This window comes from Seriola aureovittata, chromosome 11, assembly GCF_021018895.1.
Source record: "Seriola aureovittata isolate HTS-2021-v1 ecotype China chromosome 11, ASM2101889v1, whole genome shotgun sequence".
In the NCBI taxonomy this organism is placed as follows: Eukaryota; Metazoa; Chordata; class Actinopteri; order Carangiformes; family Carangidae; genus Seriola; species Seriola aureovittata.
In genome coordinates, this window is record NC_079374.1 from 10,147,285 (window position 1) to 10,172,857 (window position 25,573).

At 40.9% G+C, this 25,573-nt stretch overlaps 1 protein-coding gene across 2 annotated transcripts; it reads right to left on the reverse strand.

The window, feature by feature from the left end:
* Positions 1-770: 770 nt before the first annotated feature.
* On the reverse strand, positions 771-25,335 carry arhgef7a (Rho guanine nucleotide exchange factor (GEF) 7a). Of its 2 annotated transcripts, XM_056389790.1 has the most exons (23): positions 25,182-25,335; positions 24,807-25,057; positions 21,223-21,306; positions 15,684-15,768; positions 15,414-15,547; positions 14,341-14,542; positions 13,267-13,355; positions 12,717-12,811; positions 12,459-12,554; positions 12,055-12,177; positions 10,285-10,423; positions 10,148-10,207; positions 9,892-10,038; positions 9,455-9,541; positions 9,218-9,296; positions 8,994-9,133; positions 7,734-7,955; positions 7,545-7,638; positions 7,096-7,185; positions 6,459-6,638; positions 2,830-2,929; positions 1,918-1,972; positions 771-1,653 (listed from the first exon to the last, which is right to left on the reverse strand). In XM_056389790.1, the coding sequence occupies exons 2-23, from the start codon at positions 24,969-24,971 to the stop codon at positions 1,531-1,533; spliced, it is 2,589 nt and encodes an 862-aa protein (XP_056245765.1). In that variant the 5' UTR covers positions 24,972-25,057; positions 25,182-25,335; the 3' UTR covers positions 771-1,530. The 2 variants fall into 2 exon arrangements, with proteins under 2 accessions (XP_056245765.1, XP_056245764.1); XM_056389789.1 differs by lacking the exon at positions 6,459-6,638.
* Between the last annotated feature and the right edge of the window lie 238 nt (positions 25,336-25,573).

Here is a 25,573-nt window from a genome sequence, read left to right on the forward strand (position 1 = left end):
AGGTATTTTTCCAATAGATTTTATGAGCATTATTCTTAATTCATTATCTAAAGTATCAGCAACTATTAATAATAGCAAGTAGCCTATTTAGAATAATTAAGAAAATAATACTAATAAAATTGCTTCAAACTTATTTGAAACCTTTATCTAGTATATCTCATTCATCACTTTTAATGCTAGAGTCCCTCAGTGTTGATGTCTTTTTGCAACTAATTTACAGTATTTACAAAATTGGCTTAATTATTGTCTCACAGCCTGCCATATAATAGTCATTTGGTAGACATTGAGATAATATGGACGTATAATAACATTAACATTATGTACATTTACATAACAACAACATTGCAACATGATGGTTTGATGAACTATTCATAAAGTCAGTCTAGCATTTGATCGTGTGGTCCATTATTGTTGACTTATGTAAGTAAACTTGCCACCATAGGAACAGGTGTACCGACTAGACCTTATTGTTCAGTCTGAGACATTTTGATTCAACACAACCTAATTTAGGCATAAATTCCCTGTGAGTACAATATAAACCAAAACTCTTAAAACTAAAATTTGATCTACCTTACTTGACAGTGTATATCAGGAGTACAAATTCCTAAACAACTTGGCACTCCGAGTCCGGAGCCCCAGTTGCCAGCACTTGCCTGCTTTACCTAGTTGGTAACCCAGCCTTTCTGTGCATGTGTGTAACAGACAGAGAGCAGAGTTTCCTTCCTTGCTCCTTTGTGGTCTTGGAACAGATTTTAGCAGCAACTCAAACCCATTCTTCCAAAAACAAAACATTTATTTCTCCCAAAGGACAAAGGCTCATCTTTTAGCAGTATTTACATCACACAGTTCCAATTCAATATCTGTACAATTCCCTTAGGATGCCCAGAAATAAAGTCAAACCTCAAAGTGGTGAAACAATAAAGAGGACAGAAAAGATGAGCTTCCTGGTACAAGGGAAAGAGACCCAACAAAAAATGAAATAATAAAAAAATTAAATAACGCAAGAGAGGTTATGAAATGGCATGGTTCAAGTTCAGACTTGTCCAAGACCTTTGCGACCATTAACACCATTAACGTACCATTTATGTACCACTGGACAGCGTCCTGATAAATGATTGTAAACAGAGGGAGAGGATCTCTCCTCAGTCGTCTTCCAGCCAAAGACAGTGATGATGGATGTAGAAGTGATGGAAGTGTGTGACTTCCTCACCTTCTTGCTTGGTGTTCAAGGAATGTTACTATGGAATAGATGGTCGAGGCTGTTGAGGGTTACGTCCCAGTGATTCCTGTCTTACAAAAAGGGGCGGTAATGACAACTCTCTTAGAGTGCACACACACACAAACAGGCATCCGTCCCACACAAGCACACAATGACTTGCTTATGGATGCACTCTTGCCCTCACTCACACAACCAGCTGTAAATTATGTATGCGAGTGTGTGCATTTCACACACAGTGCAAGCAAGTCCACACATATACATGCTCTTTCTCCTTTCAACTCTTCAGATGGAGAAGATGGTGCACAAGAGCCTCACAGGTTGGTCTCATCCCATGTTGGGTCATTCATGCTCTTTAAAACCCTCCTCACAACCTTTTCAAGATCCTTCCGTGCTCTCTGCTCCTCCTCCAGTGATCTCTTCATCTTCTTATTATCCTGGTGTGGAAAAAAACCATGTAACTCATGCTGTTGTAAAACAGTTTTAGAGAAGAATTTTGTGTCCCTGTCTCAACCTAAGGCAAAAACTAACAGAAAACCCTAATCCATTAAAAAAAAAAAAAAGAGGTCATTACAAATCAGTTTAATTCCATTTAGCTAAAATTATGCCTACCCACGACTCAGCGAACATTTTTTTTTAATTACTTAGTCATATATTAGATAAATCACACAATCACAATCAAAAATATCCCAAACACTCACCTGTTTTAGCTCCTGAACCTCATCCCTCAGGGCGTACACCACATCCACCAGGCTCCTTTAAGACAATAAGATAACACCCACAGGACAGCTTATTAAAGGATAGCTTCACATTGTAACAATTACATCAACCAGAATATGTTTCATTGTACATATGGGTACATGAGTGTTGTTTTAAGACGCACTTGATAAGATGTGAGCCTATCCTATGAGCTCAGAGCAGTAGCATAGACCAAAAGCAGTTACAAAGGGAGTTACAGTGGACACGAAGTCTGGTTATATTTCACATTTTCTTAATGTCAACAAATCCCATGAAAAAAACTAAACCAACAATAAGTTAAAATGAAGGGAGACTGCAGTTTATATCCCTAAACTTTGGAATATTTTACTTTTCATTATTAGATCATCCATCTCACTTGGCATTTTTGGCATGACCCAATAAATGTTGTAATACTTGTTTACTTTTGTTTTAATCCCATATTTGTGATATTTGTTTTTGAAAATGTTCTGTAAAAATACATCTATACTTACTTACTATATCCAGCTAACAAGTTCTCATACCCTGATACAGCTTATTCCTCCGTGCCACGGAGCTCCACTACTGCCCAGAAACTATTAAAAACACATCACAGAGTCACTGTGTTGAATGTTCCTTCATTACCATGACCACGGACTCTGAGCTCGGCTCAGCTGAAAATAGTCCCGAACAAATAAACTATCCAGTTTGAGGAATGATTGCAATAATATACAGTAACACAGCACAGCTGATCTTCAGTAGGAGCGGATGGACTTGGGGTTGTGTACCACAGACGGGGTATGGAAGTGGACTATGGAATTTTTGGTTCCGGTGTTTTCATGGGATTTACAATATGTAAAGACAATGATTCAGGACAGAGGAGAAGCAAATCATCTTACTTTTCTTCCGCTGCACTTTGTCCGTTGCGACTGGGATCCTCCACAATGACTTTTTCCTCACCAGGGATGATCACATGCAGCCCTGTTTCCCTTCGGGGCCCTGTTTCAAAACACAAGAGCACTCAACACTTGGTACTTGGCTTTGTCTCACCTTGTAGTGACATTCAGTACCGAGTCATCTTCAGTTCATTACTTTTTCTGACCACAGTCTAAACTTCTTTATTGGAAAGACCGACAGCATCAAAGAGAAGCAAATATACACCGCAATTGGTAGTAGTGTGTTAGTCATGCACAGAGAAGATATCAGACAAGAGCCGAAGGAAGGTGAAAGGAAATGAGAGGCTGTGGAGATATCTGGCAAAAAAAAAAAAAAAAAAAACACACCCACACAAATCCCTTCATTCAGTCACAATACAATTCTCTGTTGACCTGAAATTAATGAGAACTCCACCATCTTCCCCAAATGAAAACACACACCAGACAATCGAATCTGCAGTCCTTACAAATCACCAGAATGCCAGCATCTACCAAATGACAGATTTATTCAAAACTCATAATACAGCGTTTGGGACTTGGAACACTTCAGCAGTATAGAACAAATACACTGAAGGCGCTGTTTGCAGACAAGACATGGTCACATGTGTGAACTGAATACAGCATTAGAGCACACAGAGAGAATGATGGTCAAAGACAGTTAGTTTCTTCACCCTGCCTGTCCCACAGTTTGACGTAGTTTCTTAAATCACAGAATACAACTGTCACAAACTATAGCACATGATGTAAGGACAGTGATATTCTTAGCTCAAATACTCATAGAAGGTAGAATGGAATTTTTTTTTCTTGTTCCATGACAACTAGTATTTACAGAAAGGGAAACTATGTGCTCTTCATATTTCAAGTCCACTCTGACAGTATTCTGAGGTTGAATGAATAGTTCACATAGAAATGTTCCCGTATAATCACGGTCTCTCTCTTTTGTCTTTTTTTTTTTTACCCTCAATGCTTTCAAAACACCAAAGGTGATCATTTACACTACGAATGAGCATTTACTTTACAGTAACACTGAATACTTAAGTCTACCTTTAGGACTATATCATACACACTCTAGGTAGACGACAAAAAGTACAGAATTTAACAGATTCTAACCCCCCCACCCACTGGCCCATTACATGATTGTGCAAAATAATCCAAACACTTCATGTTATAATTTCAGTGTAAACTTTGATACAGACCAATAAAATGTAAAAAAGAAAACAAATGATTCTTCCAGGGATCATTTTGTAAACATTGACATACAGAATAACATATAAATTAAAAAAATGCCTGTATACAAAATAATGAATACAATAAAGAAATTATTTCAGAAACATTAAATAGTACCGTAACATGGACCGATATATTCCATATGTCACTCACATTGCTTACTGTAAGAGGAGATAGACTCTAAGTGGATGCCAAACTTTTAATACCAACACTGGAAAAATACTTCTTCATAAAAATAGTCATTAATGCGAGATAGTATGGGAAACCTCACAAGCCAGACAACACACAGGCATGTCTGGCTTATGAGGCTTTATCATATGTACCAGTTTGTTGTGACACAAGCGATGTTTGTTTTTGACATTACATTAACCACGTCAACGGCTACACCTTAAAGGAATAGTTCAAAATTTTGTAAACTGGACTCATTTGTTTTCTTGCTGAGGGTCAGATAAAAAGATCGATATCACTCTCACGTCTGTACAGTTAACATGAAGCTTCAGCTGGGAGCTGGTTAGAATAGCTTAGCATAAAGAGGAAACCGCTAGTGTAGCAAGTTTAAACTGATGAGTTATTTTCTGTTCGCCTGGCACACAACTTGAAGATTAAAGCATTAAATTATATAGATTTATTTGCTTTCCTAACCTCCTGGCTCCAGATTCATATCTAGTGAACAGATATGAGAATGCCATCGATAATACTCGCAGCAGGAAAGCTATTTAGTATATTTCCTAAAATGTCAAACTATTCCTTTAACAAGCAGGAGACATATTCCTATTGAACAAAGATATTCAATTTGTATTACACGACGGTAGCTGTATGAGGTTGTAGTTTACAGTTCATTAGTGTCTGACTGGCATGCTATGCTTGGTTTTATATGATCATTTTAATTTCATTAATGGAGTAACTTGAGATTGAAAACATACTGTAAATGTAACCCTGTGGAACCACTGACAGACAGCAACATTACTGGAGCTAAGATCGGGCTTTAAAGGATGATGCTTAGGAGACTACACAATACAGTAAATGATTAAAATGTTAACTTAAAGGGCCAGTTCACCCAAAAATACAAAAACAAACTTCACTCTAGTGAAGATTTCTAGTCATGCAGATAGTTTCACAGGCTTTCTACCTCCAACCTAATACAATGGACGTGAGAGGAATTTCATTTAGTTTGTTCAGATACATTTTTAAAAAATCCCACAATGACAGTGATTTGTTCAGGAGGATAAAATTTCAACTAAAACTGCAGACACCGAGGTGAGTATCCAGAGTAAAGGATGTTGAAAAGACCTATTTTCAAATTGTCATTTTCAAGGTGTGATTGCCACATTTGAATCCCATCCACCTAAACTGCATTACAGCAGAAGAAGAAATCTCTAAGATGAAATCTAAAAACCAAGACATTAAAAACCAAATCTATCTGCACAGCTAGATACTGCACGAGGTAAGTGTGAAAATGTATCTTTTGTAATGTGGGTGAACAGATCCTCAAATTCACCATTCTTAGTCCACTAGCTTTTATCCAGTTTGTAAAAGCTTGACCAGAGGGTGAGTTGTATGTGATGATCTCCTCTTTCTGTAGCAGCAACTACGGACTGAGTTTCACAAACTATTACCATTAGCAAGGACTTTGAATATTCAGCAGTGGTCTGGTTATGTTGAATAGGATTCTGCCTTGGGCTGGCAACATGGATTAAACTTCAAATTATGAAAACAGCAATCATATAAAATGCTAAGAATTTGGATATAACATTTGCATGCTGCTATATTATCAGGCAGCCTGAATCTGTGTGTGTGCGCGTGTGTGTCGCATCTGTGCTATGTTTGAGCATACATACTCTAAAAACACATACTGGAGAGAAGTAGTACATGGTAAATAGAATATACTCGTTCCTGAATTACATCTGAATATCAGACAGGAAAAGCTCAGTCCCCATCTCTCCCTCCCCTGGGTCTCCCTCCCCCATATTCCACTCCAACCTCCGTCTGCTCTCTGCTAAGAGAGTCCGCCACACTTATGGTCAAACAAGGGGAGTGGTCACATTCAAGATAAATTAACAAGAATTACCTAACACTTACTGCATGACAACTACAGAAAGAGAGGAGGCACATAAAAGGGAAAGTGGCAAAGGCAACAGGGAGATGCTTTAAACATCTTCAAACAAACTGTCGAAAAATAAATAAACCAAATAAGTTAACAAAAAAATGAACAAATATATAATATAAAATAAATAGATAAATTAAAAAAAATCTAGTTTCCTTTAATACATTGAAGGTAAAAGAGGTAAACGTGCTGTACGTTACATCACAGTACAGCGTGGCAGTACTGTACGTTCTTTAGTTCTGGTGAGAGATGCAGCTCTTGCGCGGCACTGAACCCATCCTGTAACTGTGGGTGGTCCAGATGGAGTCATAGTCAGAGTCCTCCGAAAGGTCAGAGGTCAATTCTGGCCGTGACACGCTGCTACGGCGGCCCGGCGAGTCCACACAGGACCGGTCCACGTCAGCCAGCACGTGGTTGTGCATCAGGTCAGTGCCCTGCCAGGCTGGTGGAGGCGGGCCAAGGTGAGGGTGACGCAGAGGGAGAAATGTTGGGCGAAGGAAGAGGGGTGACGGTGCAGGAGGAAGGAGGGGGAGGACGTGGCATACGCAACACGCAACAAATGGTAAATCATAAAACCAATGAGAGATGGAGGACGAGATGATGGAGCAAATCAGAGTACATGGAGAAAATTGCAGCACGGTATGGAGAGAACAATAATTGATGAAAAAAAGAGAAAGAAGGAAAACCAGGTAAACCAGAGCAATGCCAAAGAGTGAGGAGTGGAGGAGAGACAGAAAGAAGAAAAGATACTGTTAGAAGGATCAGCTCAGAATACCAGTGTTAAAGAAAGGCACTGAGTCATAGAATACAGACAGTCATTACCAAGACAGCAAGCTCCGGTACGAACCTCACTTCTTTTGTGCATGCACATGTATGAGTCAAATGTTGTGTTTTCTTACTGGAGTTCAGAGTCTGCCTGGTTTTGGCGCTGGTGCAGTATGCTTCAATAACTTTCAGGATCTGGGCATCTTCTTCCAAAGCAGCTGTACCTGAGGGTGCAGGGTGCAGGGGGGGGGGGGGGGGGGGTTAAGTAACATGTTCATGTCCCTCTTAATATATGCATAAATTACACCATCTGCAAATATTAGGATAGATTAGGTTTGAAACTAGAGCCAGCAGATGATTAGCTCAGTCTAGCTACGTACAAATATTGAAAGCAGGGGAAACAGCCGGTCTGCCTCTGCCCCAAGTTCACTAATACACACATTACTTATTTGTTTAGACTGTACACAAACAGAAATGTAAGGTCATGGCAAACTATTCCTGTAACATGAAAAGGATATCACATTTGGTGTCATTGAGTTCAACACACAAATCTGGACATGAAAAGGAAAGACTTTGAACTTACTCTTCCTCAAGGCAAATTCCTCCTCAGACTGTTTCCTCTCAGGTTTGCGCTTGGGGAGGAGTTTCTTCACACTCTTAGGACTTTTACTAAGATCCTTTAATTAGAAAATTTGAAAAAAGAAAAATTAAAATCTACATACAGTACATTACAAACACACAGACACACACACACAAAGATTAAGTCCCTCACCTCCTTGTAGCAGAGGGCAGCAGAGGGCCGTAGCGGGGGTGCGGGCCGCAAGCAGCTCAGGCTCCAGGGTTTGGGGGTGTTGGGTGGTTCCAGCGGACCCCACATCATCGTGCTGTGAGATGTTCCATGGGAGGAGGGGTGAGGCAGGGTGTGGTAGGTGGGGGCCACTGTCATGGACCTCCCCTCAGCATGCCGGGATGGCGTGAGGGGGTGAGATGGTAGCTGAGGGACGAAAACAACACGGCTGATGAGCTGAGGCGCCATTTAATAAATAAGTGCACGCTTCACAATCAAATGAGTTTTATTGTTTTAAAAAGCATTTTTTATGTCATCTTAATGTTCTACTTTGAACGTATTTCCATGCCTCTGTAGAGCACTGTTTAAGAACTACACCAATTGGGTAAAGATTGATTAGAGTGCAACGGAAAGATTTTGTAAAATATACCAGTTATCAATTATTTCTCTGGTTTGGGTTACAAAATTAAATATAGTCAATGTATAATCATCTGTTTAGACTAACTTCCAACAAAGTCGCACCTGCTCCTCAATACCACCATTAAAACATTTCACACATTTGAACTGCAGTTTTCAGTAATACTAAAGTTAACTGTGGCTCTTTCTGATGGAATCAGACATTGTAGGAAAAAACAGCCCTGAGCAGAACAGATGTCCTACTCCTATACCCCAGGCACATCCTCTACTACCTCTTGGGGATCCCAAAGCATTCACAGGCCAAACGGGATATATAACCCCCTCCAGTGTGCAGTCTGTCTTGCGTCCATCCCAGGGTCTATTCCCAGGTGGACATTCCCAAAAATACCTCATGATTTGGAACAACAATTCCCTTTAACTGACGTCCTGCAGATTTATTTCTTGATTTAAAAATGATTTTTCAGACAGTTACGTTTTGCCAAGATGCAGCCACCAACATGCAAGTGGCCTACTGTACATCAAATGATCGTTATTGTTAACTGATTATTCAAGGGCCAAGGCGGAATGTTCACTAAATGCAATTGTGTACAACAGCCATTTTAGTAAGAGAAATAAACCACTTCACACGGGGCTGTGCACTCATTTGAGATGATTGCTACACATAATGTGAACCAGCCTCTGAGGTCATATTAATTTTAGGGGTTCAAACTGCAAAATCGGTGAGAAATCAACATATATATTCATAGTTATTTACACTACATTGGGAATGTAATGATTAGCGGAAAAAAAAATCATCTGTGTGTGGGTTTGCAATCATTAGCTCCTGACCGTGTGGCAGGGAACAGTGAGAGGTTTGTGGCTGGGTGCTGTGGCTGTTGTGTGTTTGATCTGTCTGGTCAGGTGCTCCACCCAGTCTTGCAGGTCCTGCTGGTTGGTACACATCACATGGAGACGGTCAAACATCGTGCCTGCAGGGACAAAGACAATGTTGCTGAAGGAGCTATGTGTAACTGGATTGAACTCTGCATCTTGCTCATTTCATGTCGTCTTACCATTGATCTCGAAAGCATTTTTGTGGGCTTCGCAGTCTTCTAATTTGGTCACTGTCATACTGGCCAGGGGCAATTTTCCCTGTGGAGGGAAATCATCAGATCAGACACAAGACATGAGAGAAACAACCCTTCATCCACTATATTATGTACAGAACACTCTGAGTATAAAACACTGTAGAGCAGAATGGAGAGGGAACTTTATATTTGGATTCACCTGAGAACGGGTCAATTACTTACCTGGAATATGAAGCCACTCATCCTGGGGCTGGCAGACAACATGAGGAGGACGTGGGGGAAGAGCATGAGGTACCGCTCACTCTTCTCCTGACAAACAGGAACAGGTTCAAGAAAGAGAGGTAAATGCAGAAGAGATGGAAACATGACACGAGGCACAGTTCAGATCAAAGATTCACAGTGAGTTCGACCACATCTAAGGAAACTGGCTACTTTTCTTCAATTAAAAATGACTGACGTGCACCTATTAACCACAACACAATTGAGTGGTAAACAAACATGAACTCTCCTCACACTTGAGTGAGTACTTGAAAAATACCTGTGAATAACATTAATTAGTTAAATGGAAATGAAAGCACTGCAATTTATGCATTGAGATATTACATTCACAGGTTATGACTATCTGAAGTGCAGGTGAAGGAGGTAGATGGTGCTCATACCTCTGAGCCAGGACTCTGGACTAACACCTGGCTCATGTAGAGCACAGAGCCCAGGGTCTTGATGTCATCCCCCTCCCACAGCCGGATGGACTCAGTGAGAATCTGCAGCTCCAGCTCCTTACGCTTCCGCACCTCCTGGCACTGAGCCTGGCATGATGGGAAAAGACAACTGCTCAAAGGCCTGCTATGAATTCATGTCACATGAAGTCTGTTCACATGCTACATCGGACCAGGACAGGGAGGATTTTCAGCTTACGGATAGATTTTTGAAAGACGCCATGCACTTCTGAATGTCTGGCCTGTCAGGATAACTCTCCTGAAAGAAAAGAAATATGTTGGTCATCATAACATCACATCACATCGAGACAAAACGTTTATGCACAGTACACACACCTCCATGTGCCTCTCCAGCTCTTTGAGTAAGGTCGGGTATTTGTCAATTCTCATGAAGGGTTTACTGAGGCCTGTGGTCAGGGTGAGGATCCCAGGGCTGACTGCACCCCTCCCCTCCATGAACTCCCCCAATACTTCACTGCAAAAGGAGGGAAAGAGAGAGACAGAAAGACAACATAAATTATTTGCTTAGCTCATGAGGCAACCTTGATGACCTGCAATGGTTTTGAATATTTCCTCTTCATCACAAACAGCATCATCACAGGGTTTGAAACCAACTCTTTTGCCTCCGTTAGTTATCTTACACTGGTTTCAAAAACAGTGACGGTCAAACATGTTGCTGTCTTTATGATTAAGATTTACTGAGGGTTGACAAAAATCAATGATACACAAAAGAAGATTAACTTCCACTAAGTAAACACAGTCACAGGAGCATTTTTCCTTTTCAACTAATCCGCAGATTATCTGTTTTGAACAATTGGCTAATTGTTGGCTTATAAAGTGAAAATTGCTCACTATTCCCTAAAGCCCAAGGTGATGCCTTCAAATATCTTGTCTCGTCCAACCAACAGTCCAAAATCTAAAGATATTCAATCTGTGATGATATAAAACAGAGAAAAGCAGCAAATCTTCAGAGAGAGATGCTGGAACTAGGGAATGTCTGGCATTTTTGCAAGAAAAAAATAACCTGAATGATTATTTGATTGTCAAAGTAATTGCCAGTCAATTGTCTTTTGAGTGACGATTCAATTAATCAATTAATTGTTTGAGCTGCAGAGGCAGCTTATAGTTTATCATAATAAAAGTTATGTCAAGTATTCCTTAAACACTTTGCCAATCTATATCAAAAAAGACAAAACAAATGGTGAATGAAAGACACATAAAATATATTTTCTTCATGACACTACAAACTAAAGTTTTGAAAAATGCCAACATGCTGAAACCAGCAGCTTTTACACAACTTTGCACAGCATTCGTTGCTGTCCATCATGATGCACAATATTTAAAGAATCCTAAATATAATTAAAAGGATTGATTGAAATGAATGAATGAATTAAAAGAACACAGACAAGTCACATAATTCAGATGCGCCTCAGGTCAGCCTCTACCCACTCAATTATGGAGTATTCCTAAAATAGACACCTTCACGGGTCCTCTCAGTCCTCTCAGTCCTCAGTAACCAAGACTGCCGGGTCACAATTAAATTCAGCCTAAAAACACACCTTTTGAATTGAGATGGAGCGTGTGAAATCTAAAGTAATATGTATTTCAGCTGTGTTCAGCCGCTGCTGCTCATGATCTGGTGGGGGAGCATGTTGGGTTTGTAAGTGCTGACCACGTTAGTTCATGCAGGTTCAGGAAGGTTTTTTTTGTTTTTTTTTCCCACAAACCTGTTTAGGATCTAGCTTAAACTTTTGGCCTTTTACCGTCTTGCACTGTAACTGCCCAAACTGAGGTTTTTTTTTTCCATTCTCTCTCCTCTGGTTGTAGCCAATACAAATGAAAACACTCCCTCAACTGCAGTTGTGCTGATGATGGAAATTAGACTGCAAACTAGGCACTTTGTGTCCACAATAGTTGCCACAGTCAGCAAACAGCAGGTAACTACAACTGTAACACAAAGACCAACTCCACAATACGACCAGTCCCTTTTCCTTTTTTAATACTAAACCTACTGTGTAACATCAAAACCTTCTTCGTCTGCTTCCATGTGACCAGTTGTGCAGCATGAAGACAGCTATAAAAAATGTTGCTGATGTGTAAGCATACCTGTACTGGGTCAGCACGTTAACTGCACAGGGATGGTTGGAGCAGTAACCGATATAAAGAGCTTTCATCTGGGGCATGAGGTTGAGGAAGAATCCACCCACCCTTTGCTGGCTTTCTGGAAGCCTAAAGGAAAAAAAAACAAGATCATACACACACACTGATAAAAATACAACTGTGCAAACTCTCCTACACCAATAACAAAGACTGGGGCAGTGGAATATGGAGGTTTGTGAAATGTGTGGTATGGGACAAATGCATTACAACATCACAAATACTGTATGTGATGCTGTGTATTGCACAGGCCCTGTAGTACAGCCAGCCCAACACTAGATGTCCCTCTGCTTATTATGAAACAGTGAAGATGCTGCTGCAGTGGGGCTTTGTGTGTGCAAGGAGGGACTTACTTGGTGCACTCCTCCAGTGATTGGACAAGCATCTGCTGGAAGGTGCTGATCTCCTCCAGGTTTCCCAGAATCAGAGCCACATCCGAGCTGCTCAGTCTGGAGGAAAAATTGATAATGGCAAAAAGCGAAATGGTGACTGCATATTCAGTGACATTTAATGTGTCAGGCACTCAATCCAGATATGTTGTTTGGGAACGGCATAAAATCTGTTCCAACTTCCTGTTATACAACAACCATGCTAAAATAAACAAGTCGTACTTGTCAATGCTCTGAAGAGGTCGCAGGTAGTTCGTCAGGAGGCTCTGAAGGTCCTTGGAATATTCTGTCTCTGTTTCTAAAATGTTTTGCAACACCTACAACAGAAAAAGGAAAAACATCTCAAGATGCATCGTACACCATGAGAATGTATGAAAAAAACATAATTGCACTGTGCTCATCATGCAACTGTGATCACAGCTTTGTGAACGACACCTGCCCCCAGCTGCAGGAACATTTCCTGGGACACTCACTGAGCGTTTTAGACAAGAGCTCAGAGAAAGTATGTCAATGAGTTGTTTAGAGAGAGCTGTGGTTGAAGAGGCCGAATAGATTTTATAATAGTACTCCATATAATTACTCGCTGGCAGGAGAATTTACAAATGCTGAATGGAAAAAAGCACAGACAAAGACAGAGATTAAAAAGAACTGGCACTAATAAAAACCCCCCACACAAACACAGCCTATTCACTATGATGTTAGTGAAGAAGTAAGAAAGCAAAAAATGTGAAAATAAGGCAGATTTCAAATAACTGTTGAGTTGTGTCCTCACCAAGTTATAATACGTCTTGCTGATTGCAGAAGTGTCAAAGCCTTTTGGTGGACTCTTAAGGGTGCCAGACTTGGGCGATACTTGTTTGTCTGACCAGAGAGAAAAAGGCACACAATAATGAGTGACATGAATTTTATAAGTCATTCCCACAACTGAAACAAGTCAGAAATCAAAAATACAATTTGCTACATAAAGAATTCCTACTGACTTTAAACAACAACAACGTCCCTCTAACAAATGTCGTTTTCAGTGGCTGTTGTTTATTTGCACATCTAACGGACAAAATGGCTTTATGCTTTTCTCAACCCACAGTAAGGCATGTTTATGTTTTCTGTGTACTAGGATTATTGTATTAGGATCTGCACTCAGAATACTAATTCTTCAGATAGAATAACAATAGATCAAAAACACATCTTTAAATGTTTGTATTTTCTTTTGTCGGATGAGAACGATCTGAACTGAACTAATGCCACTCAAAATATATCAGCTGGGTGATGATCAGACTTGTCTAAAATTTATTACAAATATCTTGATCATGGGTCAAAATTAGTGATAAACTGGTAAAGTAAAGAAATAAATGTCTTTCAGGGAGAGGATAAGATTTTGAGCTGCTGCCTCTTGCCACACGGCATCTCAACCCGTTTTACAAGCAAAAAAACAACAAACCACAGCAGGCCTCAAGAGGCAACAGATGTGGGGCTGTGCTATTGTCACAAGGCCAGATGGAATAGCAATGACAAAGGCAACTTGTCTATAATTTGGCGCTTTTTGTCAGAGATGTGAAAACATCTGTTTAGAATATTATTTAATCCGTCAAGCTGCTCTGTGCTCCATCACAGAGGAAACAGGAGCAGGAGGCATTTTTGGAAGTAGTAACAGATATAGAATAATGTAATGAATCACTACACTCCTGTTTTAATATCTTGGTGTAGTGAGCCCAAGTTTTAAAATAGCATGGAGGTGTCTTTGGTAAAAAGCTCTTATGTTAGTTATCAGTATCATAACAGAAAGTTCTGTTACCAGGGTTACCAGTATTTAAGTTACCTGCTGCCCAGAGGTAGCTGAGGTACCTACCAGAGCCTTTGATCTCGCGGACATAGTTGCTCGGAAACCACCCATTCCTGCCATTGAGCGTCCCCTCCCACCAGCCTCCCTCCTCCTGACGAGTCACACCGATGATGTCACCCTTAGAAAAGGTGAGCTCATCCTCGTTGGTCTGCTGGAAGTTGAAACGTGCCTTCACCAGCAGCTGCTGTCCACTGTTTTCTGACATGTCCTGACAAAGTCACCAAGGAGAGAAAGAAACAAAAGGAAACGTAAGCACTAAGCAGATGAGGAGACGAAACACTGGTGACTACAGAGATTTGTAATGAAATACGTTAGGCTTCATCCATTTCGTGAAAACAAATATTGTGCAATATATGGTATATATTCATTATTTCCATCTGAGACTTTACTATGTTGCAAGCAAAATTTTTAAGGTGTAATTCCACTGTGAATGCATTTTTCCTGCAAACCTTTCCATATCTTTTCCATGGCCCATGTGTAACAGGCAGAGGCTCCCTTTGATTTGACTGAACTGGGATTGATTGTTAGCTTGACTACAGCAGGTGGGACTAACTTCCTATACTAACAATAGATTTTATTTTAGAGGAACATGGAGAATTTAGACACGTGCTGCTGTGTCACCTTGAAACTTGCATTGTTCCTGATTACTTGCATTTAGGGAACTAATCTGTCAATTGCATAAACAGTAAGACAGTATGTCTCATCCTGTTGCTTATAGATGTTAATCGAGAGCAAATCCAGGTATGATTGCAGCTTTTACACAAAGTCTGGTGACATAAATATCTCACAGTGTAGTTCTGGCTACCTTTAACCCGAGCACACAGAGATATATATGACTGAAAACAACATGAGTGGGTGTCTTTATACAATTATTTTCGGTAACAACTTGGAAACCGTAATTAAACATATTCAAACACTCATTGCACATCTGCACTTAATTAACTATTTTGTATTATCATCAATGATTCATTAATACTAGATTGCTGTGACAAAATAACAAAAACACATTAAAAGTTTTCAGTGACTCAGATCTACTGTAAAGTGCGCTGTTAGTGACTGACAGGGAGTGTTGACCTCACCAGACTGCGAAACTGGTTCTGCAGCAGCTTGGAGGATCGGCCCAGTGAAGCCTGAGAAGACAGCGACTCAAACGACTTGATGCGGTGGGCTGAAGAGTGTCGGGCACACACCGAATCACTGCCCACGCCGATATCTGCACAGAAAGGGCAAAACATAAATACACCAGACCTGATATTTGCAGTCAGCGCCCACACACCAATGACTACCCGTATGTCTTTCATAAAAACACCCCCACACGCATCACTCATATTGCACATATTTTGACTAACCTGCAGTCACTTTATTCAGAGCGACTAGACTGCTCAGCACCTTCGCAAAGTTAAGTCCCAGCAGCAGGTCACTGGCCTCAAATGGCTGTGGGTGAGAGAGGAAAGAGAGGGAGGGGAATCGGGGGATAGGGAGAAAGGGGGAGAGCGTGAGTGCCAGAGAGTCATCGACAAGTGCGTTTCCCTTTTTAAAGGTAATCACTAATTCCAGTGCTGCAGGGCTGTGTCATCACTTGGCCACACTTCAAGCGCTGAACAGTCAATCGATAACTCTTGTTATCTATGACGGAAGTAGCTGGTGAAACACACAAGTTCAGCAAACACACACGTATCTGTCGCAGCTACACACAGACACAGCTTTCTATAAAGCTGGTTGAAGTATGAGCATCACTAAAGGAACTGAGCTCATCTGCCTACTTCATGAAGAGGGAGAGCATCAAAGGATGAGACTGGCAATATTCTAAGCTTTTGTTATTGTCATCGAAAACCAACAATTTATCCTACTAATAATTATTGCCTGCAAAGCCAAAGCCTTGTTTTTAGAGCTAAATTGCTCGACTGAGGGTTGAAACTAACAATTACTTCCATTACTGATTAATCTGTCTGATTAGTCAATTAATTGATCAGTCTATACAATTCCAAAAATGGTGGAAAATGTCCATCACAAGTTCTCAGAGGGACATCTGCAAATAGTTGCTTTGTCCAACCAACAGTCAAACATCCAAAAAAATAACAAACACATACATTAATATAAATGAATGATTAATGGATTAGCAAATTCATTGTTGATTAATTCTCTGATGCAATCAATTAAATGACATGATGGGTGGGTTTGTCACTATAGATGCTGCTTTTTTCTCTATGCCATATACAGTATTTCCATTTTAGTGCAAAAACAATGATTAAAAACACATCAGTGGGCCACACTGTTTCACAGTGTGACATGGTAACTCATTATGATGAATACAGGCACTGTAGTTTCAGTCAATCCCACGTACTCCACCCCGCTGCTATAAATACTCAATAGTACACCAAGTGTGTATTACTCCAAGACTGAAGTGAGCCCCCAACAATCACTGAGAATGAACTTGCTTACATATTCTTTGGTCAGGTAGTGCCAGATTTAAAGGTGTCCAATGAAATTTTCTTGTAAATCAACAAAAGTTATGTTCACGCTCTGTATTAGTCACCGAAACTCATTGTGTGCATTCTTGAGGTCTGAGAAAGAGAAGTACTGAATGCATTTCCTCCCTTACAACACATTTGCAAATACAATTCTTACAGCATTTTAAAATACCGCATTGTTTACATCCATGTGTGCTAGCAAGAAGCATCCAGCCCTGCCGTTTTTTTATGCTGCATTCACATCATACGGGATGCATCATGTATCAAGATGCGAACGAATTCACATCATCAGACAAGAAAGTTGAATGATTGCAGAGTTGCTCAAGCGAGGGTTAAAATGACGACAAAACACAATATCAGTTACATTTGGGTATCAGTCACATTGAACCACAGAGTTTGGCTGAAGTAAGATAACCCTGCTTGCTTGGTTTCAGGCACTTCTGTATTATTAAGTGAGATATACTGATGCTTTCAGAAAAGTCACACTATTGTAGTATTTACCAACTGGAAACTTATAGCTATGATTACATGAACAGGGCAGTGTCACAGACGGGGCAGGGGAGTCTGAACGATTAATGTGTTGATGATTTTGTTTTTTTCATACGGGTTGCTGAAAATAAGAAAAAGGTAGAATAAAGCCAGCCTTGTCTTTTAGCTGCAGTAGAAGCGTAAGCACTGTTTGTATCACTTACAGCGTGACTGTCACTAGCCTCTTGGTTAGTATGAATGGCAGTGATTGTATCTGTGTTGATGACTGTAGTTGTCCTCTCTCTTCCTGTGTTACGGCTTCAAATGATTAGCTACTCCTGCTTCACTCATATTCAGGGTGAGTGACTGTTAGATATGAGTCTCTTTCATCTTCCGCTCTGATTGCAGATATGTCCTCAGGGAATATGTGAATGGCTGTGAATGTGAGAGTGTGTGCTTGCAAAAGAGAGTGCATGTGTGTACGTGTTTGTGTGCGTACAAGCTGAAAGACTCACTGTCCTTGGTGGGCATCCATGTGAATGCACCCTCTTCCTCACCCATCTATACTTTCACTGGGACTGAAACTACAAACCACATTCAGTATTTGTATTTAACTTTTCATTCCCACCATAACTGCAAAATGTGAGTTCTCCCTACAGCTTCAAAGTCATTTAACAGGGTCCCAATTAGAAAAAAAAAAAAAATCTTACACATCTCTTAACAGTGAAACAGAGCGGATGGTGCACATTAAACATTCATGCAGGGAGATAATGAACATGACTAACATGACAAGCTCAGACACGACTGCAAAGCCTCAGCATCACAGTCAGGTAATGATCCCTCAGAGCAGGCTGAGACAATAGTGCAACACCCCTCTGTGACTCAGCAAGCTACAACAGCATGGCAAATTGTACCCACACTTTTTCTCATGATTGAGGAAAGACTGTTTACCTTCACAGGGTGTTTACAACCAACGACTCCATGTACACTACAGTTAATGGGACATGGCCACATATAGAAATTACTTAAATAGTTATATTTAAATATTAATGCTTCTGTGAGTCCTCTTATAGTCCAGTATCGTGGAACTGTCTATAGTGAGGCAGCTAAGAATACGTTTAGTATGTATTTAAAACAGTGGCACTGGAGACAATAAAATAAAAACAATGGGGTTGTAGACTTTCAGTTTGAAGGTAAACATATATGCCAAGTCAGTCGCCTGACCTCAAACCAACTGATCATGTGTCTCAGTTCTTGAAGACAAGACTGAAGACAAAAAGCACCTGAGGCGAGCGAGAAGTGAAGATTATAGCCTGACTAGATGGTTTTTAGATTTGATTTGATGAATTGGCCTGGTCTATTTAAGTGGCTGCAGTACAGACCTGCTGCTGATGTCTGTGGGTCACAGGCTTTAGCCGATCATTGACCGCAATGAAATATGAGCTATGCCTTTCATTTAGTTTATCATACTTACTTTTAGTGCCTTAAAGTATGTGGATAATGTATTTTTAAGAAGTCCTTGATGATAGTGCATTAATGCAGATTTGAGCAGAACTGCCCCTAATGATTATTTTAATTATTGACCAATTATTCTTTCAATTAATCTGCTGATGGTTTGGTGTTTAAAGGATCAAAAAACTGAAAAGCGTCCATCAGAGCCCAAAATGGTGTCATCAAATGTGACTAACAGTTAAAACATGACATGTAATACAAGGGAAATAAAGTAATCCTTATTTTGAAAACTTTAAATTCATCAAATCTTTTAGGATTTGGGATATTTCTCTCGATTGACTAATCGAATAATCGACTAATAGTAAGCAGTTAAAATTGTGGAGCCGGAGCAGACTATGGCTGAAACAATGAGTGCAACAATTTTGATAACCAATTAATTGTTTCATTTTAAGTTTAATCAATATTAAACTTAAAGAGGCAATATTCTCTGGTTCCAGCTTCTAAGATGCTACAATTGGCTCCTTTTCTGTCATTTACATTACTTCTACTTAAATATGTTAAGAGGTGTGGACTGTTGATTGGACAAAACAACACATTTGAAGTTTTCACCCTGAGCTCAGAAGAATTGTTGTGTGCAAATCAATTGATTAATAGAAAAAGAATTGATGGTAATTGATGCTAAAAAAAACTACTCTTAGTCGCAGCCTTGAGCCGACATCACAAAAATATGCCTCAGTCCAACTACATTAAACAGCCTCATATGTCTACTGTGGTAGTTATACAGTACCACAAACTCTTCTCGTTTTTGTTTTTGTTTTTGATGGTAATGGATCCAAACTCTCCCATTAGTCGAGACAGATGGATCTGGTAATTACTGCCAGGGTAGATGGAGGGTAGTGTTACTGTTCCAGTGGGACCAGTGAGGTCATGGGAACTCTAAAGATCACTTCCTGTGGTCAAAGGCATTAGAGGTTAAGGGTCAGTACCAGCAGCTGCCTAAGTGTCAGACGAGGTCTTGAGGCAGAGGTAAGATCAGATCTAAAAAAAGGATCAATCCAGCTGAAATACACCAACAAGACACGCAAACACAGCAAGACCAGCATGTTGATAGTCAGCCAAATGTCCTGCTTAACTCCATTAAAACGAGGTAGGTCAGCGCTGCAAAAGCACAGCGTCTATTGGTCTGTCTTTCACATGTAAGCGGCCGCTGCTCTAATCTGTGGCCGCAGCTACCTGGGTTCAGAGCCAGCAGTGCTCTGGAGAAGATCCATCTTTGCTCTACAGATGGTGAGCGGGAGGACTGCCATGTCCCAAACTACAATAATCCTGTGCTGTCGAGTTCACTCAAAAACAAGTCACATACATTTGAACACAATCTCGCACGCAAGGACCAAACAGTCTATATAAGAAACAGGAGGCAGTATTGAGTACGTGAAGACACAAATCAGCATGACATTGACATGATGGGGATTTTGAATATTTATCAGTAAAAGAAAGTGAATATTATTGCTCAGCACTGTTGCTACAACCTGTTCCTGCAGTGAGCCAAAACAAACAGAAGTCTTTTGCAAAAATAAAACATGATAGATGTCTTTTGCTTCGCTGGCATCTCAGCTGACTGTAACTATTAAATGGCATGTTTCACATACTGAGTATGACAGAGTTCTGTCTCACCCCATCTCCACCTCTTGTTTAGTGGCTGGAAGCTCAGAGGAGAGAGGCAACGCTGAGGAACACTGAGTTTCATTGTCAGACCAGGGTGGTTCAATGACCCCTCTATGCACTGGCCAACACACAGCCTTAAACAGCACGCTGTCCTCAATTTGCTTAAGATTATGGAGGTATTCTCATTAGCCAAAACTATAATGTACTTAAATATTTCTAAACAGACCTACATGGGTGAGGTCTTAATTTGTGGACATGTTCAGACTGCACACCTTATAACAATAAGACTGTAATTACCATGTCAGAGCAAGACCTACTTACATAACCATGGCCCTATATTGTCCATAGCTGCAATGGCTATTTGTTTTTTAGCAAAAACTGTTACAGGCATCGGCTGGTGTGAACTGGTGGTGACAATAAAGCCACGCGTGAACCCGAGGACAAAGCTTTGCATTAATTAGAGAGCGTAAACATTGTCATGGCGCCTCTAGATTCAAGTGGGAAATGTGAACAGGCTACAGTGTAATAAGTTTTAAATCAATTCGTGTCACTTTAAGTTGCCATAATGTTGCAAATGTATCGCCACTGGACGGACAAGCAGAGCTCTCTCACACCGGGCGACGGGTGATTGTTCTCGGCTGCTAGTCCACTCCTCCTCCCCACTGTCAGGGGGCTCCGTCCGTCCACTCCATGAGCCCATTGTTTATTGTACCAGAGTCTCCTCTTAAACACATAAACTTCACATTTCACACAGCAACCCCCCTATGGTATTATGTGCAAAAGAGGGTCACATGAACGACAGATATGAGCACAACTATGAAAAGCCACTCACCTCGACGCGGAACGATGTGCAGCCCTTGAGAAACTCCTTTATGTTGTTCAGGCACTCGCCGTCGTTTTTCGGCTCTTGGTAAATCTGGAAAAACGAAGACGCTTGTTAGAGATACAGCTCCTGGCCACGCTGCGGGTGTGTGTTGCTTTTCACACTGCGCTTATCTGTGACTTTCTCAGCCCTGAAAATGAATCTTCTCTATCGACGCGCATTCTACAGGCAGCGTTTGCACTGGGCCTGACGCTCCGGGAGGCTGAACACAAGTCCCGCAGCGGGGAAGTGGAGGAGCCTGTAGTATTGGGTCGAGGGAAATGACGTTGACAAATAGGGATCCCCACTGATGTTGTTGTAGCCTATGGGTGCACTGGTTTTTAGCATAACCTCCTTTAACAAGATGGATACGTAGAGAAATAGAAAGAAAACATCCCATATACCACCACTGATATAAATGGGGAGGGCAAAGTATCTGCAACACTGACTATAACCCCAGTGCTAGATGACTAACACCTCTCTGACAGTGTCAACAAAAACTGAACATTATTGGCATCATAAAAGAAGACTTTATGACAGAGCAGTTGTATTGGATTGCATTAGATTTTACAGGTGTACCTAATAAAAGTGGCCACTGAGTGTGTAAAGATATATAGGCAACAGTATGTTAGAACCTGACTGATGAAGGATTTTTGAGGGCAACACCGACATAGACAGGGGAGAGTTTAGCGAAATCTGATCACCATTAATTGGCTGATATTTATTTCTAACACTAAAACATAACAAACATTTTTGATAAGGATCTATTGAAGGATTCTGAGCATGATATGAATTGATTATGGGTTTAAAAACAAACTTATCAGTGGACAAACCCTGTAAGGCAGCCACTGTATCTATAGCTACCGTCTCTTTGGCATTACATTGCTGATATTTCTTATCAGTTTGACATATACACCAGTACTGATATATCTGCAATGAGTTAGTATATAGGTTGGTACACATATTTCCATCCTCTCCTGTTCTCTCGCTCCTAGGCCTTCTACTATTTTCTTCGTATTTTCCATTTTTCTCACATTTTCTAATCTTTTTGTTTTCCTCAAATAATTTTACATCATTTTACTCACATTATTCGTTCTCTTACTTTCACAGTGTCATTTTCCAGTTTTTCCTCATATTTCCCATTGTCTGTATTATGATCATTGCAGAGGTACAGTAAGTCCAGGAAGTGGAAGTGGGCTTGTAACACTCATGGATAAAAGAAGACACTGTTTAGATTAAAGGGAGTAATACAGGTAGAATTGAAGCTATGCAAGTTGCCTCCACCATCCTCACATCATGGTCATCATTACCACTGCTCTGCATGTGGAGGGAACTGAGCAACAGAGGAGATGCAAGTGAGGGAAGCACAGAAGATTTTTATAGCTAATTGAAATGAACCATGATACCGCCTCCTATTTGTATCTTTGTCTATAATGTAATGGCTCTGACACCGACCTTGATGGCAACTGACATCTGGCCCAGTTGTGGCCCACATCTCCTACTTTCCTTTGGCCCACATACACACCCAGGATTGCCTGCACTGACAGCAATTACTTAAACTGAATGTGGCTACGGGAACTCAGCCAAGACATAACTGCACGAGGGCCACATCTCAGGGATGCCATAGGCCACATCTGGGTCAGATAGTGACTGGATATGGGTGGCCAATGATATTTGCCGAGGATTTACAGCCTACTCATTATTATATAAGCAACTAGTAAAAGTGGAAATATTGGAGAAAATGGAAAGCCTGGCATGGGGAAACAGTAAAATATTAGTAGAAATAGTAGGAGTATTGCTGTTTAGACCGATACATCTGCCAGGCCAAGCCTGGTCAGTGTTAACATATTGCAGATATATCTGTATCTGTGAATATACTGGCTGATAAGTAAGAAGAGCTGTCAGTGCTGTTTGAGGTCATTAAGAAACAGTGTCAACATTACATAGTTTGTCCACCAGAGAGCACTGACAAGTTTGATTTTCAACACTAAATATCCTGTTCAGCACATATGTTGGTCACAGTTCATATATGCTAATGACTAAATTTCCTTCTGCAAAACAAAATATTGTTTGTTATGTTCATTTAAATAACATACAGACTAAGATACAGATTGGCTACTGGTCGATATATTGTTAACAGATTTTCAAATATTGATTTATATTAAAAAATCCAGTATTGGACAGTCAATGTTGTTATTGTTCTTATTCTTATTGTTTTAATTGATATTACCATTATCCTTATCAAATGACTTTGTATTAATTTACAGTTTGGCTCATTAGATCTATAAGTGACATTTGTTGCCTCTGGCAGTCCTCAGATGTGGTTACAGAAACCTGTCCAGGGAGGACAAAAACACATAGTTTAAATCCATTTCTGCTATTTCACATCCTGTCACACCATTAAGATTTAGTTATTATATGGCGCACATAAGCAATGCGTGTGCATGCAGCTATATGCAGAGGACTTCAGCTCGTCAGGTTTTGTAAATCTTCTTAGCAGTTATTTGCAAATAAAACATTAAATCCTCCCTGAAATGAGATGGCGGCAGATTTAACTGAATTTAAATCAGCTATATAATGGTTGATTATGCCACACGCTGATTTGGATTTCATCCATTAGCACTGGGCTACAACACATCATTGCACATACAGCCTTCCTGAAACGCTCATGTCTACAAAATGGTGCAAAACAGAATTTAACTATGCCACCGAAATTAAACAACACCCCGTTGTCAGTGTGAGAGGGGGTGGGGGGGTGGGGGGGTGGAGGATAAATGGAGGAACCTGTTTGTCATTTAATAGGCAAATTTCTCACGCTTATATGGATCTGCAGTCAGCCCGGAGCAGCACATCCACTTTTAAGGAAATCATTGCCGGGTAAACACAGGCCGAGCTGTCTGAACTGGCTGAAGCTATAGGCAGCCATACGTTGACAGACACAAACACTGCGCTGTTTCTTTAAATGGGGAGAGGGTCCATCTCTGCCTGTGCGCCTTTGCAGTCAATGGCGGCCCACTCTTATAGCTATGGTCTGTGTACAGATAGCCGGTCATCCCTTGCTGATCATACTGTGTGTATCAAAATACATTGACATACAAGCTACATCCGCCTGGATTAAAGAGGAATTTAAAACAGACGCTTCAAACGAGAAGGCTGATCTGCTGAGTGTTTAGATCTGCATTGACACATATTAAACAAGGCCTTCATTATCAAGATCTATAGTGGATCTAATCGCCCCTGATAAATTTGATCAATTAATTCTCATATGGCCTTGTTTAGAGCAGATCAATACGCAGCGGACACAACGGCCTTTCTGTCTTTTTTTTCTCCACACACTGATACACGTATATGCAACCATATAGCGTTGTTTTCGCAGACAATAACCCGGGCTGCCGTGACCTACAAAAGAAATCGCCTCATGGACCAGTGGGCAGAAAGAGAAGCCAGACAACAAACCGCGTCGGTTTCACGGATCTGGGCAGCACACAGACACGCCGACGGGGCGGGCGGTTGCAGTGGAGAGCGGGGTGGGGGGTGGGCGGTATTGCCCTTACTTTTTCCGTGGACCCCGGGCTGAGCCGCTCCAGCAGCCTACACAAGACCACTCCATCTTTCAGGGAGGTCTGCAGAAATGCTTCAGGATCCGAGATGGTCTTCTTCGGCGATTCCAGCACCCCGAGCGTTATCAACCATGTAACCGTCTGTTCCGCCGAATTCATGTCCAGTCACAACAGATCCTATTCAACAAAGCGGCGGTGTTTTGGGTATCTTAACAGCGTTGCTGCCCCGGTTACGCTGTCATCATCTGCGCGTCAGAACAGAAACACAATTAATCCAAAAAAATGATGCATGAGATGTCGATGAGAGAGTGTGAGAGAGAGAGAAAGAGAGGAAGAGAGAGAGAGAGAGGCTGCGGGAAAACCTCTAACCTCGGGTGGATGCGGATGACGGCTGGCTGGTGAAAATTCAGCAGGTCTGGTTCCCTCCCTTGGATGGTGTGTGTGTGTGTGTGTGTGTGTTTTTTTTTCTTCCTCTAACCTGGCAAGCTGTCAAGTGCGGTTCGCTGTGATGCGTTCAGGCAGTGGACTGCATACATGCGCATCGCAGCCGCCAGCCACTCATCCATTGGATGACATCACACCAGAGGGACAAGCCAGTCCAACCAGTTGTTAGGACTTTCAGCATGACATGAATAGGCTTTTTCTGCGTGGCTTTGCATATCCTGCTCCTTTTTATCCGTTTATTATAACCACGCCACAGGCTGTCTGTTGTTATCTGCTGTAAACTGCAGTGTTTTGGACATGTCTCAATTCATAAGGGG

Coding starts and splice junctions, on each gene's coding strand:
- arhgef7a (XM_056389790.1), bottom strand. CDS start 24,971: ATGAATTCGGCGGAACAGACGGTTACATGGTTGATAACGCTCGGGGTG. Junction 10,424..12,054: donor AACGTGCTGACCCAGTACAG/GTATGCTTACAC, acceptor CTCCTTTTGCAG/TGAAGTATTGGGGGAGTTCA. Junction 6,639..7,095: donor CAGGCAGACTCTGAACTCCA/GTAAGAAAACAC, acceptor CGCCTCCACCAG/CCTGGCAGGGCACTGACCTG.